We start from the raw sequence: 17207 nt of genomic DNA, 5'->3' as shown, positions 1-17207 counted from the left end.
TCTTTATTGTCAGTGTGACTGAACTTTCTTACCTAAAGTTTGAGTGTGAGATAGCCTGGGATGAGAGCTTCTCAAAAACACGTGTAACAGGCAGGTGTAGCGGGTGGTTTGGATTCAGTAACATGCTCGGACAGTGGGTCAGGAGTGTGGACACCAGACCTCCTTCGCACATTATCTGGCGGTTTTGCTCAGATTTGACCATTTCCTGGATGTGGTGCGCCAATGAGAATTGGACGTCCACAGAAAGCTGTGATGAGGAAGAGAAATAAATCTTATTTTGGAGTCCTGTAGGATGTTAAAATACAGTTATATCAGTATCAATGCCAATGCCAGAAATGCCGCTGAAGCAGGCTAAATCTACTCCATACCTTATTCAACCCCTGAGATACCAACTTCTTCTCATTTTTAATGATATAATAAAATATATATGTTGTTGCCACTAAGATTTACTGATTTAAAACAGTAAAGAACTGGTGTCAAGTCATTTCTAAATGAATGTATCATTAATCAGAGCTGAAAAAATGTTGGTAATCAATGTTTCCTAACAATAATATGTGTATTTTTGTTGTACTGGTATGGGAGATGGAATCGGAGTTGGCCAGCGCTGAAGTCTTTGGTAGAAATCAGTATTTTTTTAAAAGTTCCTTTAAGCTGTATGCTAGCTGAAAGTTTTAAATGTAGTTTACACTGTAGGGTTATACAGTAGTGTCAAAGTCAGGCTGTGATTTATTCAGTTCTTGTGCCATATGCTATATGCCCTGTTTTAATTGTTTTTTTTTAAATTTATAAATACATATCGTATTGGATCACATCATGTCTTGCTTCCTTCCATTGTCTACTTGCACATCACATTGCATCCTGTGGCCTTGTTGTTTTGTTTTTCAATGATTTTTAATGTTAGCATTGTTAAACTATTGATATATCATAATGTGCATAAGTTTAAGGCATGCAGGACGCTAAGGATTCATCACGGGGCCTGATGTGCTGCAACCTGAGACTGGACAGGAAGGGGAGGGTGGCCAGAGTCAAGCTTGACACATGTCTATACACGTGTGTTGCTCACCAGCAAAGGTCAAGCTGAACTGCATTACTTATGAACGGGCCTTTTCACACCTGCTTATATGCCTGGAGACTGCCGGTGGTTTTTGGGCCCTTGGGGCATCCACAACATGACCAGGGGCTTGTGGTAACCCTGACTACCTGTCCCGGTGCCCTAGGCTTACTCGCCACATGCACTCCCTTCTCTGCCCTAAAGGTGTAGATGTTATTTTTCCTACAGATTATTTTTGTCATGCCCCTGGTAACATGCAAGGACATCAAGAGAACCACCTGGGTTGTGTCAATCCTCTTTCCTGCCTAAAAAAAGTGTCTAAAACCTATGCACAGTACTCTATGTAGCTACGTAGCTACTATAGTAGGTTTGACTCAGGGAGTGCCACTGAAAATTTGTCCTATTGTTGTTTCACACATCAGTATTAAAAAAAGTATTACATCTCATATTCATTCCTGAACAGAAAAATGGCAAATAGTATCAAAAATTATGACTCAGTCAGCCATAGTTCCAAAAGTCATTTATCTTAAAGTGTAGTGGGAGCAAATCGGGATTAAGTGTCTTGCAGCAGGACACCTCACATGTAACTGTGGCAACTGGGGATCAAACCAACAACTTGCGGATTTCAAGATGACTAACTCTAGCTTCTGATCTACAGTCCCCTCTTGTATATCTTGTTGTTGCTCTGATTACCATTATTTTATGGACAGAATAGCTGAAGGTGGAGTAAAACCAAATTATCATATCCTGTATTATTGCCATATAAAAAAAAATTCAAAGCAAATTTTTAAAAGATGTAGGAATGGAAGGTCAAAAAAGATAAAAATGGAAAAACGTAGTCATGATCACATTTTTTGACAATTTGTATCAAATTATGAAAATTTTGATTTTGGGTTAATTCATGTCAAGGCTCCACGCAGGTCCAATAATTGGTGCTGGTTAGCCTGACCTGGCCATTCTGGGATCACTGAAGTAAGCACTGTTAAATGTGTAGTCTATAAATGTACCTGTGGGTCCTCAGGTGTAAACACTGATGGCAGGACAGTCATAATAACTCGGATTGCTCCTGGATGAAGTATAGTATGATTGCATGTTAACCTATGATAAGACAAGAAAAATATATGTTGATACTAATGCAACCATATGAAGCCCTCATTTATGAATAAATCACATATATTGATGTTGCAGGATTTCATCTTGTGCACGGCTTCTACTTCCTCCAAAAGCTTAAGCATATCTACCTGTACTGCATCTCTGTGCACACTGTGGAAATACTGGGTGCTGGGTTTCTGGATCTCCCCTGCATGTCCTCAAAATTCTGTGGACCTGATCTTGAGTGCAGAGAAGAGGATGCTGAATACACTGATTCATGTCCTGCTGATCCATTTAGTCTGTCTTTATCTCCATCATATTCGTCTTGAGTTTGTAGTCCCAAGTATAACTCTCGCGGAGAGTAGGTCCCTGTGGCAAACTGGTCGAGATATGACAGCAGCCTCACACATGTACGCAGAGTGAGAGGCAGACTGGGCTGAGATGTGGAGGGAGAGGAAGCAGCTTCAGGGGTCTCTGCTAACTCAACAAACTCATAGAAGCTCTTCACAGGAGACTGGTTTTCCTCTGTGGTCTTCTCCTCTTCCTCAAACTTTTCTTTCTCAGGATTTTCAATGTGAAAGCAGCCCAGCTGGAGCAGAGCCTCAGCCAGCCTTTCATAAAAGCCATCAGTCTCAAAATGGTGTGCATTTACTGTGTGAAGATGCACAGCCAAAGCCAGGATGTGGAGAGTGAGGAGGAGGAGATCTAGCAGTGGCTGATGTCCCAGGGACTTCCATACTTCTCCTTGAGGAGGGTCAGACAGAGCTCCCTCCATGTCAATCACCAGAGACAGAAGTCCAGTGAAACCTCCCGCTCTCCTGAAGGCATCCCAGCTGTTTGGGCTCTCCAGCACCTTCAACACGGACTGAAACACAGAAAAGAGGAGTACAGATCACATAATTAAGCATTGCCACTATGATGGTAAAATATCCTGCACAATAGAAAACAACTTCAGTACAACTGAGAAAATAATTTAGAAAAACAACCAGTCAAAACAAGAAAAGCAGTGATGTACAACTTACAGGTGTGAGAGTAAATCTGGTCACTATGTGCTGTGCAAAAAGCATATAAAAAAAGATTCAGTGTTTTTTTCTCCAGCACATATTGTGCTCGTGGACGTAGTCAATTCCATCCATTGTGGTGTATTGTCATATTTCTTATTTGTGTCACAGAAATGACCACTACATCCTGCATAGTGTACTCTGATGGACAGTCAAAAGCGTTGCCAAAATTTGCAAATTGACAAACTGGTTGCATAGCCTTTGTGGACACTAAAGCTCTGTAAATTAGACAAAAAGATAAAGACGGATGTTCAAAGCACATACAAAGATCAAATTCAACCCGAACTTTACTGCAGACCTAGAAGAATTTCTATGGATTGATGCCATATTTAAATGTTCCTCATATAACCCACACAAGCACCTGAGAGAGAGAGATTTCTGTTTTTAATGTCCCCAAACTTTGAAACTCACTGCCTCTGGATATTAAAGTGGTGTGCTCTCTACTGTATGTGTTTATAAAGTAAATGGACGATACATTTGTTCAATCCGGCTTTTGATTTTCAAAGTTGCTTTAAATAAGGTCTTATCCAGCTTTCTTTGATTTTAACTAATAGGTTCCTAAATATTTTTATTTCAGTCTTTTTTTTAATTCAATTTTTTTGTTAAGTGTTATTAATTTTATTTCTCAAATATTGGGTGGTTGGTTGTTTTTTTTTACTTGTATTTTACAATCATATATCTGAGTCACTGCAAATGGCATCAATTTTATAGAAAGGTTTTATTCTTGATAAATTTTGATACCCTATTTCATTCTTTAATGGGCCTATAGTTTACTCTGTACAAATTTTCCACCAAAATAAGCCACTGCGAAAAAAAAACAAAACTGAATTATAGAAAATATCTTTCTCAATTTTTTAGAATTAATCTATTTTCTTTATTTTTATTTACTTCAGTGCCCTTTTTGTGATTTTTCATAAAAAAACAACTTCATGTCAAAGAAAATCCCCAAAATATTTAAATTTCTGGGAGTTTTGGTCAGAACTGAAGTTGATGAAAATAATTTCAGAAATGGGGGGAAATATTTGCATACATTTTTTTAAAATCAGTGCTTCTCAAAATGGACAATTTTTTTCCTGAATGGCTTATGAAAAATTTACAGTTACAGGAAGGTTTATAGTGTTTACTCATTAAACAGTTATTAAGTGTTTCCAATGTCACAAATAACTGCCATCCAAAAACTGCTGCTGCAAGTGCTTTAATGACAAGATTTATTCCTTTGTAAGATCTAAGAAATATATTCTCAAATGCAGAGCTTTCACTTTGGTGACTGTTTTCTAAACTACTTGTTTGTGCACTGTGTATATTGTGTTTCTTTTTCTTGTTATATGTCTTTGCCACTGTAAACTCAAAAACTTCCCATCATTAATTCAATAAAGATTTATTTTGTCATATTTCATTTTTAAACCCAAAAGGAAGCCTTAAAAAATACCCCCAAAACTATTTTCTTTTAATTAGGAGCTACATAGCTTCAGAGCTGTGCTAGAAAAAAAAACGGTTGCTCCACTTCAGTAAGACATCCAAGAGCACACTGAATCCAGCTGCAAAATTTGAGAGGATTGCTTGTGCTGAAATATCATTATCTCAGTATATACTGTGTGAATCAGACCTTTGGATGGTGTGGAAAGCTGTAGCAAATGATGCACAATTTGTGTTGCTATCAGCAGGCTCAATTCAGCCTTTGTGAAGTCAGCCCTCAGCTTTTATAAGCATCTCTGCAGTCAATTAAAACAATGTCATGAAAAATAGATGAAACATATAGATATCTCATAAATCATTTCTGGTAACTAGTTTTTGGAGGTGAACAAAATCGCATTAGCTTTATTCAATTTGGAGAGCTAATCCATCAGGTAGGTAATGTGTGAGGGAAATGTGATTAACTGAAACTGGAGTAATCACAATGGCTCTTAACACTTGCCAACCCAGGTCGTACCCAATCTGATTGCCACCTGCTTTAACCACGTTAGCACTAAGAACACACGCACATGCACACCTACACACACACACACACACAAGCTCCTTCATGCATGCACAAACAAGCATAACCCACACTAACACCATGAATACACACAATAACTGCAAGTAAGAGCTCTTCTCGCTGCCATCTATAAAAACGGACACATACAGTGGGTGTGTAACTTAATTAGGCTTAATCACATCTCTGTCCCGTTCACTGATCTGATAGAGGCGGTAATCTTCAGCGTGCCACAGCACAAGGCTGCTGGCCTAATCGAATTGCCCCAGAGTTAACAGCTAAACCTGTTTAAGCAAATCAATCTGAATTTGTCTGTAATATAATCACAGTCTTGCATGCTTAGAAAATAAATTCACTGGTTTATATATTTGAAGTGCATTACAGTATGTTGTGATTTGACGCAGAGTGCAGAGCACATCTAGTGCTCAGCTGCATTGAAAATACCTGCAAAAGGTCCTGCTTCAACCCAAGTTCCTGTTGTGTGGATGAGCAGAGCGCTCCTATGGCTGTACTCATGAACTCCTCTGGGTTGATCTCAGCTAGCTGCTCCAAAATGCTCAGAGTGGGTCCTCGGAACTGATCCTCATCCAGGAAGATCTTAATGTAGGGGACCATACCAAGGTCTCGCACTGAGACTGGAAGGCACATGCAAAAATTAAGTATAAAACAGCACCTTCTACATAAAAACTCAAAATGTAAAAGTATAAAAGATTGTAGATGGCCAAGAATGAGGGAGAAAATGGCATGAATAGAGGTGAATGCATACCTGTGTTTTTGATTGAACGCAAAGTAAGCGTTGACACAACTTGAAGCATACAGGCTGTGAGCTGTTTATCAGTGTCCTCAATAGAGGGCAGTCGCTGGGGTTCTAAAGAGCACAAAAGAATTTAGACTTTAAAAATATATATATATTAAAAAAAGCCAGAAGTTTATCTGGGAAATTTTGCTTTTGTGTCAGAATTGCCAACTTGACACTGAAAGTTGATTATGGTGAATAATAAGGTGTTTTAAATCCAATTGCTCTGTATTTGCTCATAGTAGTAGCTGTTCAATCATCACATGACTATATGAAGGAATAAATATGGCGGTTCCTACTTATTTGTGGAGAAGAAACTCCTCCAGCCTTCCTGATGATTTTGGCTCTCCTTCGAAGTTCACTGAGCAGCAGCTCCAGGAGGCCCCGGTCGCTGAGCACCTCAGCTAGCATACCACTGTGCACCATCAACCTACAGAGCAGAAATAAAATGTCTCATTAGCTTTAGGGAAAAAAAATTCGCACAAAGATATTATTTTCCATTAGTCTCCAGCTGTGTTGTTGGTCACGAAGTGTTAGCTCTATCTTTTTAGGGTCTTTTGCAATCAGACTAGCCTGACTTTTGTACTGCAATTTGGGAGACAGCTATATTTCTGGATTGAAATAAAGCAAGGCCACTGAGGAGTTTGCCATGTTTTGGCCACAACAGACAGCACCATCGGACAAAAAAAAGGGTGCATGCACAGACAGAGGACTCACTCTCGCACAGAAACAGAAATTGAACGAAGATCCACATGAGGACACAAGAGACTCACTCTAAAACGAAAAAGAGTGTATGTGTCTACTCGACCTCAGCTAGGATTTCAAAGTGCTTTTAATCTTATGTTTACAGCTGGCATGGCTTCTCTTTTATCATAGATCTTGTTTCTAAGAATTAAAACTCACATTTTACGGCCTTTATAAAATTCATAATGCCTGATAAAAATATTTTCTTCAACATCTAAGTAAATCTACATACCACAGAGTAGCTGTTCAGTGGTAACCAGAAACAGATGGCTTTTGTTAACTTAGTTTCCCAGAAATTTCAGTTCAGCTTTCTTTGTTCTTGTTAGTAATATGAATCTTTGTATCAGGTTGTGTTCATTCTGTGTCAGTTTGTCTGCTTGCCTGTAAAATCAAACTAATTTTGGTCAGGAAGTAAATGTTCCTTCTCTCAAACATGACATCCTAATTTTATTAATCTATCTTTTATTTATTTGGTTTGGCAGTTATTTAGTAAGTTAGTTATAATCAGGGACAGTGCACATTAATGAACATGGACATATAAATGTGCCACATTGTAGCCATAGGCTAATTTCCATCTGAACCCCCCCAGCAGGTTGATGGTATACATATGAAAGTGTACTTCAAGTATGTACATAATGAAAATAAAAATATACATAAAACCAGACAACACACAGAGAACACACAAAATTAACAGTCCAATATTATATAAAGACCCAACACAACAATACAGAAGGTGGCTATATGACTTTGCTTAAGACTGACCAGTAATAAAGTGACCATTGCTGTAAAGTGTATTAGGTGTTAAAGTGTATAAGGCAGATGGTTTAATGCTCTAGAGCTAAAGTGCAAATACATTGTACCTGATAATGAATGTGCTTAAGGATATTGCACATTTCCCTTGGACTGTTTATTTACAGTGCTAACATGATTGCACATAGCCATATTGCACATAATTTGCATACACAGACGCGTTTATGCGTGTATTATTGCACACGGATAGCATACGTAAGTGTATCTATCTTTGCAATGTTGCACAGAAGATGCATGCAAACAGTGATTTTTAAGTACATACGCACAGAGATAATGAAATGGTTAAACATGGTCAAAATCCTGGTTTGTCCTGAGCCATGCTTTCAGATGACCTTTGAACTTCAAGCTGGAGCATTCCCTGACTGAGTGTGGTAAACTGTTCCATAATGCGCCCCCATGAATGACACATTTTGCCAAAAGACAGAACACCTAAGAGGTATCTCGCAGTCACCTCTAACAGCGCTTCTAGTCAGTCTTATTGAAGACTCACTGTTTGTTTTCTGTTTCTGTTTAGTGGAGGCGGTGCTAGCCCATATAGGGCTTTACAACAGAAAATTTCGAAAGCTTGTACTTTTTGAGGATGTTACAATGGTTGTACAAGAAGGGTTTCTTATGTACTATTTTCAATGCTCTTTTATACAGGGATTCAACATATTTCAGAGTTGATGCTCCTGTAAGTGACCAACAGGTTATACAGGACCATAAGGGCAGCACTTTCAGTTAGAGACGTCTTGTAGTGATGTTTCTCTTTTTACATCCTTTGATGTGTTTGCATGTTTGAAAATATAGACAATATATGTAAAGCTGCAACGATTAGTCGGCATAATCGATTATGTCGACGATAAAAATTGGCCGACACGGAAATTCAAGCGTCAACTAATCGGATTATTGTTTTTGAAATTGGTAAAATCAAATACCGGCCAGTAAAAATTCATCTGTACTTGCAGTTCACTACTCAAAGAAGAGAGCCAGCCTCACACCAGAACATGTTGACATGTTGTTCCTGCATTGCAATTTAAAGAAATTCTAATCTATTGTTCAGTCACTTGGGCTGGAATTTTAATTTGTTTACATTAAGCTTTATTTGTACTTTTGGACTATGGATAGGCAATTTGCTTTATTTATTTTTATAGACATACCAGTCACTTTAAAGAAAGCTATCCTTTAGTTTAGTTAGCAAGGCAGGTGAACTGCTACTATTTACGTAAAATGGGGATCAAAACAGTACGGCAAACAATCATGATTAGTCGACTAATCAAGAAATTTATTGATAGATTAGTCGACATAAAAAAAATCATTAGTTGCAGCCCTAAATATATGTAGAGTTTGTTTTTATGTACCTGATACAATCAGTCCTTTCATTTACTGAGGCTTTTATGATTTCTGAAGTCAGATTTCAGCCTAAGGGAGAACAAGGAGTCTGACAAGCATCTGAGAATATATAAGGGTCAACACAATTTAAGCAAGCTATCTTCAACAGCTCTCTTTAAAATATTTTAAACCTACAGCACAACTCACCGGTGAAAACATGTGAGAGCTGCAACTCCAAACTCTATCTCTAACAGCCCTCCAACCAGAGTCCCAGCCCAGCTCTGCTTCAGCACGACCAACAAAGCCCGCAAGGTCTCATGGGGGATGTAGTTCAACTTAAATACCACCTGTAGAAAACCCATCATTGATTCAAACATGTTGTATCAAAGGCAAGTACACATATGATCTTTGCTGCAAACATGCAGCTTATGCATACCATCTCCAGAAGGGAAAAAAACATTTTTTTGACAGGTGCTGGTTTACGCCACACACAGGAAGCCAGCTGAGCCATCGACTGAACCGTCCACTCCAGAAGGAAGAAATTAGAAGGGTCCCTCTCCCATATTGTCTGCACAGTTCGAAGAAGTTGGCAGCCAAGCAGTGAGTCCTCACAGCGCAGCAGGCAGGAGTGCAACAGGCGGAAAGCCTGCAGGTTTTTCACTGCTGAACCTGAAGAGAAAAGGTAGAGAGAGGAGAGAAGATGAAAAATCATAGTGTCAACTTGAAAAGGAAGGTCTGGGGCACAGGTGGCCGAGTGGTAAAGGCGCACCCCACGTACGTGGACAGCCCAGGTTTGAATCCAGCCTGAGGCCCTTTACCGCATGTCTCTCCCCAACTCTCATCCCTGTTCCCAACTCTATCCACTAGCCTCCTCTATCAAATAAAGGAACAAAAATGCCCAAAATAAACCTTTGAAAAAAAAAAAAAAAAAAGGAAAGGAAGGTCTCATTTCTTTAAAGAAGGGAATATAGGAGAAGATATTGCTTTATGTGTTTTTCTTACTTTTTAAACTGGGTGATAATGTTTCCTTCTGTTAAACTATGACTGGCAAAAACAACACTGGCCTGAGGTCAATTTTTCCAAAGGATGCTTTGAATTAAATGCTCAATTTGTCACATTTTGCCCTTATGAGGTCAGAGTCAGGAAAGGGGGAAAACAGATAAATAACAAACAGTTTTCAACGCAAAACACACACTGAATTTCATGAGGCAATTGAGTTATTCATGCATAGATAGATTGAAAACAAACAACATAACATACATGATGGCAATAATATTGTAGAATAATCTGCCTTAATAGAGTTTCTTCTCTTCTTTGTCAAAATATTTAGACAAGGTCTTAGATTTGGGAGCCAAAACACACAAGTGTTTGCTGTGAATAAACACATACCTGGTTAGTAATAGGATTCATTTTCACACTTAGTCTAAATTGCATCAAAACCAAATAAGATCAGCACAAAAAAGTCCCCAGTGCCTCTGCTGGAAAAGATCTACTCCTTGATGTGATGGATGGGTGCTGAATGTGTGTCTCTGTGAATGTTTGGAAGTGTACATTGGTGTTTATTCTGTGCGCTCCATTCATGAGCCCTGGTTGAAGGTGTGTGTGCACGTCCATGATAGATGGCTGGTTGCTGCAGGCCAGTGGTGAATGGATGTGGGGCATCCTAACAGTGTTAGACGGGAAGCCTCCACTTCATCATCCCAGACATAATCACCTCAGTTTCCTGTTAACCTGAGGGGTGGTGAGCACTGCAGCGGGGTAGCGGTGGGGGAATTGCAAGTCAGGGAAGTGTGAGAAATAAGAAATGGGAGCAGGGTGGTTTGGGTGGGTTATGCGAGGGCCAAAGTGCACAGTAGGGATGAACTGCATTTGGAGATCATTCACCTCCTTCTTTGTTAAGATGGTTTTGAGAAGACTTTTGTCCCTGTATATGCAGATTAATTTCACCATGTTACAATCTCTTACCTTAATATAAAAAACCCAGAACAAAAATTATCCTGTTTCAGTGGAAATATGTTTTGACTATGGCTGCTGGCAGTAGCTACTGTATTAAGGCAGGACAGAAGAGCTGATTTATGTTTGTTTATATCGTGACATTACCAACAAAACAATATGGCAAAGCTTACTTCTCTCTAAACTACTCTCTGATCATCAGACATACCTTTGGTGAGTGGCGGGTCAAACTTAAAGCCTGGAGGTTGAGGGTTGGTGACACAAAGAGCCACTCTCAGCTCACTTTTTCCAAAGAAAGTGAAGGAAGCAATGAGGGCTAGGAGCTCCTCCACAGGCTGGAACTGATCCACAGACACACCTTTCTCGCACCTTATGATGGTGGAACAGTCACAGACAAAAATGTAAAGGTACATGAAAAGACAGAGACAAAAAGATTCCTCAATATTGATTATAACATCCGTGTATTTCCTTTTACACTGAACTATTTGATTGAGTTTTATTTAATCAGAATCCCAACATTTAGCAGCCATTTTGCTCTTTTTCTCTTCATCTCACCGTTTCAGGATATTATCCAGGGCCGTGTAGCCGTTGTTAGTGTCAAACTCAATGAAGAGGGCTGGATTAAGGGTGTAGGTGTCTCTTATGAAGCTGAACACGGCTACAGCCACTTCAGCCAGCAGTGGCCCCGCGACTTCAGGACCAATGTGCAAGAGGTTTTGGATGCTGATACGAACACAGTTTTTCCCTGACAAAGAGAAGACAATGTTACTGGTGAGTGTAATTCAAAGTATTACAAGCTAAACCCCACATTATAACAAAAGGAGATGCACAATTGAAGATTGCACTTCAAGAAATGAGTCAGCACAGAAAGGAAATTTAAACACATTTCTCCCAAGACAGTATTTAGCAGGAAATTATATGATAGCTTTTTCTACACAGGTTTATCCATGGAATTTATGTAAAAGAGCTACAGAGTCATATGACCACAGAAAAAAAAAGCTGGGAAATGGATACTTAATCTCCCAGACAAATCTAAGTTATCTTGTCTGTACCAGAACATTTAGAGGAATTTTTAGTGCCCGTGGAGGCATCATGTGAAACATACTTGCACAAACCTCTGCTGGGATGTGTGGTCATGTGTCTCTGTATAATCAAATCATAACTGGGACAAAAATATCTGTCTGCACCAGAGGAAAAAATGTAGATCATATCAAATTACTCACCTTCTGCAATAAAAATAATTCACAATCACATTTTCCTTTAGTAGAATTGAGTCTATTATAACTAATGGAGGAGGCAGGGCAGTAAAAGTCAAACTAGCTTTGAGTAGCCTCACCTAACAAGTTTGGGACAGTGTTGCTTGTTGCTACAGCAGAGACCGCCTTGAGGACTCGGGAGGCCTGGTGCCTCCAGACTGCACTGGTTTGGTCCCATAGTGATGTGAGGCCGATGATGAGACATTGCAGCTCCTGAGTTTCCACCAGACTCTCCACGTTTACCGGCTGCCTGCAGAGCTGGAGCAGAACCTGTAAAAGAGGATTGATTGAGACCAAAGTCCACTGAAAAGAAATAAAGAAGCACTGAGGACATTTAAATCTTTCAGTATTTGACCTGTGTTAGTGGCTCCTGAAATGTCTCTTCTACAGCCAGGTTCCCCTTTACAGAGGGAAGACACACGAACAGGTACAGACATTTCACCAAAGCAGCAGGAAGCCCCGGGTTTATACATGACAATATTTCCTAAAAAAAACCAAAACAAAACAAAACAGAATGTTTTAACAGAATCGTTAATAATGTAATCTGGTTCTGGTGTATTGTTAAGATATTATAATATTGGTAGCTATTAACAAGATAAAAATTATGTTTAAACATGGACTATGTTAAGTGAGACAGTCAAGTACTGAACTACAGGGTTCCTACTCCTATATACTTTATACCTACTTCCTATATAATCTAATTTACCCCCTTATTTTCTCTATAATTGCCTCTTCCTGTCATTATTTTATGTCTTAGACACTAGTACTATGATTATGAGAATGTTTAATTTTTTTAAAGTTAAGCACAATATTTCCCTGGACATGCTGCTTAGTCTCTCATTTTCTATGCCTTTTTGTGGGACTTTTTATCATTTAAATGATAAAAAATAAATTATCAAATAAATTTATCATTTATTTCAATCCAGGTGACACTCATGGTTAAGTGAAATGGTTTTTAGATCCTTTTCAAGTAAAGAAAAAAACATTTCTTTCCAGTCACAGGTGAGCAGGTCAATTTTATATGTCAGGTGGTACAACAATGTAAAACTGCTAAAAATGTATTTCACAGTTAAACTCTTGATTTTATTTTGAAAATATATTTGTCCACTTTCTAACAAGAACAAAAGGAACAATATGTGCCCAATTATTTGCCTGTTTATTTGAAATTAGCTGCAAATGTCAGGTGGTGCAACCAGTGTTTAAGTAGTGAAATTGCAAAAAAAGTCAATATATGAAATAAATAATATTATTTGAAGCTTTAAAAATGTACTGTACTTCTAATTGGGTAAATGAGGTATCGTTTTTTTTTTAAGTGAATAATTACAATTCTGCTTTGGTGAGTGGATACACTTTCCATGTAAGGTTTTACAACTGATGTAAACCAGCAAAATTTTATTTTACCATAAAATTCTTGATTTTATGGGCCACCTAACACATTGTATCAGGCGGTGCAACTGCAAATGAATGAAGCCTTACTTGTCATTGAACCTTATACAATTAAGGTTAAAAAGCTGTACAAGAATTAAAAATAAGCAGTCATAAAAGAAACCTTACTTTGTCTATCAGCTTTTTTTTTCTTAAACTTTATCATTACTCACTGAACTGTCAGCTGTCAGCAAGAGTAGAGACTTTAACAGCAGCCATCCATGGTTGTCTTTCACTTCACTGTTTGCTTCCTGAGTCTGCTGCCTCTGGAAGAATTGCACTATCTCTCCACGAGCTCCCTCTGAAAACAAACAAAAAAAATGTTGTTGAAAAAGACCCTAAAGACTACAGGTCCAAAACACTGACCCCCAACCTGGGGTCCTAGGAGAGATGCCTCAGTTGTCAGACGATAGGGGTGGGAGCCTCCACCTTCACTGAGGTTGTAAAATTGTATTTCTAAGTAAAGAAATTATGACACATTTACAATACAAGATAATTTAAAGATCTTTTGATAAACCTGAGTTAAAAAAAAAACAAAAAACAAAAAACATAGATTATTCCTTTCACAAACTAATCAGGCTACATAATTTGCCACACTTGAAATTAAGTGTGTGTGTGTGTGTGTGGGGGGGGGGCTCAGCCTTTCTTAGATACATGTGGGACAGGTTTGATGGGAAAGGCTAGAGACCACTGGTCTAATAAAGCAAAACAAACAAGACAGCATAACTATCTATATACTGACATCACTTCTCTTCACCATCTACCCACAACAGAAATCTATAAAATCGAGTCAATGTTTCAGTCAAAAATTACAAAGTTAAAAAGAAATAAACATGCAAATCTGAATATAGTTTGAGGGAAAAAAGCGTCCTCAGAAAAGTTTCACTTCTGTTTTCACAAAGGGGATTTGCATTGTCTATTTAGGGAAGGGTACATTTTAGTGCTATGTAAGAGTTCCTAAAAGTATATTTGTATAATTGATTCTAAAAAAAACAGTAGGGTGGGTAATTGCACAAGAAAAATTACATCTTTTTGGTAACACTGCAAAGGTGTATAACAAAGCAACTTCATGCATTATGTAAGAATCTCATTAATAGTTGTTCTGCAGAAAAGCTGGATCTGAAAAGAGAAGTATTAAATTCTCTAAAAAGCATTTCCTTCAAATATCCTGAATACAAAAGGCACATAACAACATAACAAAAGGCACATGGGTATAGGGGAACAGAAAGAGCAAATGGCAAAGCAATAGCAGAAAGGTTTATTATCAATACTTTCAGTTAGTATAGTCCTTTAACTTGAGACTTTGAAGGGTTAAGCATTTTACACACCTCAACAACTGAATCTGCTTTAGAGCTCCGTAACACGTGTGACATTTACAGTAAAAGAAAAAAAACAACTCGAAAAGAACTGCAGCGAAGTGAAAAGCAGAAGAGTACCAAATGAAGCAGAAAGTCCCTTTACCTGACTGAAAAAACAATCAGTATGTGCATGAAAAAGAAGTCATATTTACCAGCAGGCCTTCCTGTCAGTCTGCTGTGTATGTTCTGGATGACGGTGTCTGCAGTGAGACCTGCAAGCCCCTTTATGTTCAGACCTTCAAGTCTTCCTCCCTCCTCACAGATCTTGGATAGGAGCAGAAAATATACAGTATATTAATGAACAGATATGGAGGGCAATATAGTTTCTAAGTCATTAATACACAGACAAAATTAAACAAGGAAATATGAAACAGCGTTACGAGAATGTCATTTCTGAGTGAAAACTTTGAAACACCTTCTAAAACACTGCATACAATGTAAATGAAAACAGAATGAAGTGATCTGAACAAAATCAAACCCCATTTTTTATGTATAAGCTTTTCCGCCTTTATAAGTGATACAAAACAAAGGAGATACAGTCAGAAACCAGGAAGAGAGAGAGTTGGTACTGACATGCTGGAAAGGAGCCACAGGCTGGATTTGAGCCCGGGCTACACGCTTCAGGGACAAAAACCTTGGGGCAAGCAGACAAAACCAGTGGGCTACCAGTTCCCCTTAAACACCATATTTATTGAATATAGCACCAAGACAAAGTGCCCATTTTTTTAGTTAATAGGTTTATAGTTAAATGAGATAAAAAAGCAAAGCATGTAATTATTAGCATACACTGACATGTTGCAATCCTTAACTTGATTCAGATCCCCGACAGTTTGTTCTTTATGAGATGCAGTAAAAATACATAACCATATAACCATACTTGAAATCCCGACTGCCCTTGTTAATGCACTACACAATAAATAATGAAAGCCCATGTATATGACTGTATACACTCACTGAAGTTCCTTAAGAGGATATCCTATTTTCCTGAGTCTGCTGTTCTTAAGTGAGGCCCTACATTCTGGTAAAATCTCCGGTCAGGAGGCTTATACAAGCACACACACATTTCAAGGCACAAACCAAAGAGTGATTGCGTCTACAGCCGTAAGCCTGATCAGAAGTGTTACATGCAAAAACACGTAAGTCAGTGATGGAATTTGAGTGAATTCAGGGAAAGAAAGAAGGGCAGTTTATTTATAAATGTAGCACAAAGACTAAGAAATTCCTCTTACTCCTGTTAATCAAAACAACGCCTGAAGCTACGGATCTGAAAGGTTTATGTATTTCATGTGACACCTCAGATTTAACAAGACCAGATACAGCATACTACATGCTCACAGGAAGGAAAGTGATAAGTTCAACTGAGGGTCAAACATCTGATTGATGCCTGAAGTTTTTTTAATTGTTCATTCAAGCAGAGGATAAAATTTTAGGAAACCAGATGATGCAGCCCTGAGGCATCCATTTAACCTTTCCACAGTTTTTGTGTCTATTAGAACTGTGGCTTCACTTCAAATCTTCTGATTATAGCCTTTTTTTTGCACATCCACTCTGGACAATTTCTTTCAGAATTTTCAGAACAGACTGCCCCTGAAGTCTGCCTTAGTAAAAGGGATGATGTGGGAAAGAGTCTAACACTATAATCACAGTTCATGCCTTTATATCAGAGCTGGAAAAATTCAAATTATCAACCAAGAGTGTTAAAAAACATACATGCAAACTGTAGAGTATGCAACAGTTTCTTTAAATGCAAGACAACGCTGTAAACACTTCCTTAATGCTCCTACAGCATTAAAAAACAGACTTATTGTCATAGTCTATCTCTGTTTGTCCATACCTGTATGTAAAGAGGGAGGACCTTGACTAGATGCTCCTCTCTCTGTTCCAAAGGGACATCGTCAGCTATGTGGTCAGGGCCTGAGCACGTGTGAATCCCCAGCTCCTGCAGCTGTTCTCTGAGCACTTGTGGGAGTTGATGGTTGAGGCAAGAGCCCTCCACTTTGTCCCCCTTCAACTCCACAGAGACAGATAACTCTCCTGAAGCACTAAGTTCGCCGGTTTCCTTATTGATCCTTTCCTTTTTTGTCGTCTGGAGCTGAAGTAGAGAAAAAAGGGACAAATTCAGATATTCTAAGGCTGGTCTCTTTAACTGGACCACCTAAACTACTCTTAAAATATATTTCAATCATGCCACGCTGGTCTGTCTCACTTCCTCTGAAAATGTGCCCAAAATCAAAACTTCTCTCACCCCAGCATATAGGCTACTATCTGTACGAAAAAACTCCAGACAGAAGGGCAAACCACAGACAGTCATGTGCCATTCTCATTAGTGTTATCCAACCACAGTCGGACATCTGCATGCTGTAATTGATAACCAATTT

The 17207-nt window shown here is 38.6% G+C and overlaps 1 protein-coding gene across 3 annotated transcripts in view; it reads right to left on the bottom strand.

Moving 5' to 3' along the window:
• Positions 1–17207, bottom strand: part of wdfy4 (WDFY family member 4) — a 75611-nt gene that overhangs the window by 52968 nt on the left and 5436 nt on the right. For all 3 annotated transcript variants that reach the window (XM_041789122.1, XM_041789124.1, XM_041789123.1), the window contains 15 exons: positions 16664–16921; positions 14982–15093; positions 13645–13772; positions 12402–12530; positions 12127–12316; positions 11346–11535; positions 10999–11159; positions 9274–9506; positions 9045–9184; positions 6272–6402; positions 5943–6044; positions 5621–5811; positions 2293–3008; positions 2059–2149; positions 33–247 (listed from right to left, as the gene is read on the bottom strand). In XM_041789122.1, the coding sequence (XP_041645056.1) occupies positions 33–247; positions 2059–2149; positions 2293–3008; positions 5621–5811; positions 5943–6044; positions 6272–6402; positions 9045–9184; positions 9274–9506; positions 10999–11159; positions 11346–11535; positions 12127–12316; positions 12402–12530; positions 13645–13772; positions 14982–15093; positions 16664–16921 (2987 nt within the window). The remainder of the gene's footprint in view (positions 1–32; positions 248–2058; positions 2150–2292; positions 3009–5620; positions 5812–5942; positions 6045–6271; positions 6403–9044; positions 9185–9273; positions 9507–10998; positions 11160–11345; positions 11536–12126; positions 12317–12401; positions 12531–13644; positions 13773–14981; positions 15094–16663; positions 16922–17207) is intronic.

The sequence above is a fragment of the Cheilinus undulatus genome, linkage group 6, assembly GCF_018320785.1.
Source record: "Cheilinus undulatus linkage group 6, ASM1832078v1, whole genome shotgun sequence".
In the NCBI taxonomy this organism is placed as follows: domain Eukaryota; kingdom Metazoa; phylum Chordata; class Actinopteri; order Labriformes; family Labridae; genus Cheilinus; species Cheilinus undulatus.
Note: the sequence above shows the minus strand (reverse complement) of the source record. Positions and strands in the feature narration are given on the sequence as shown.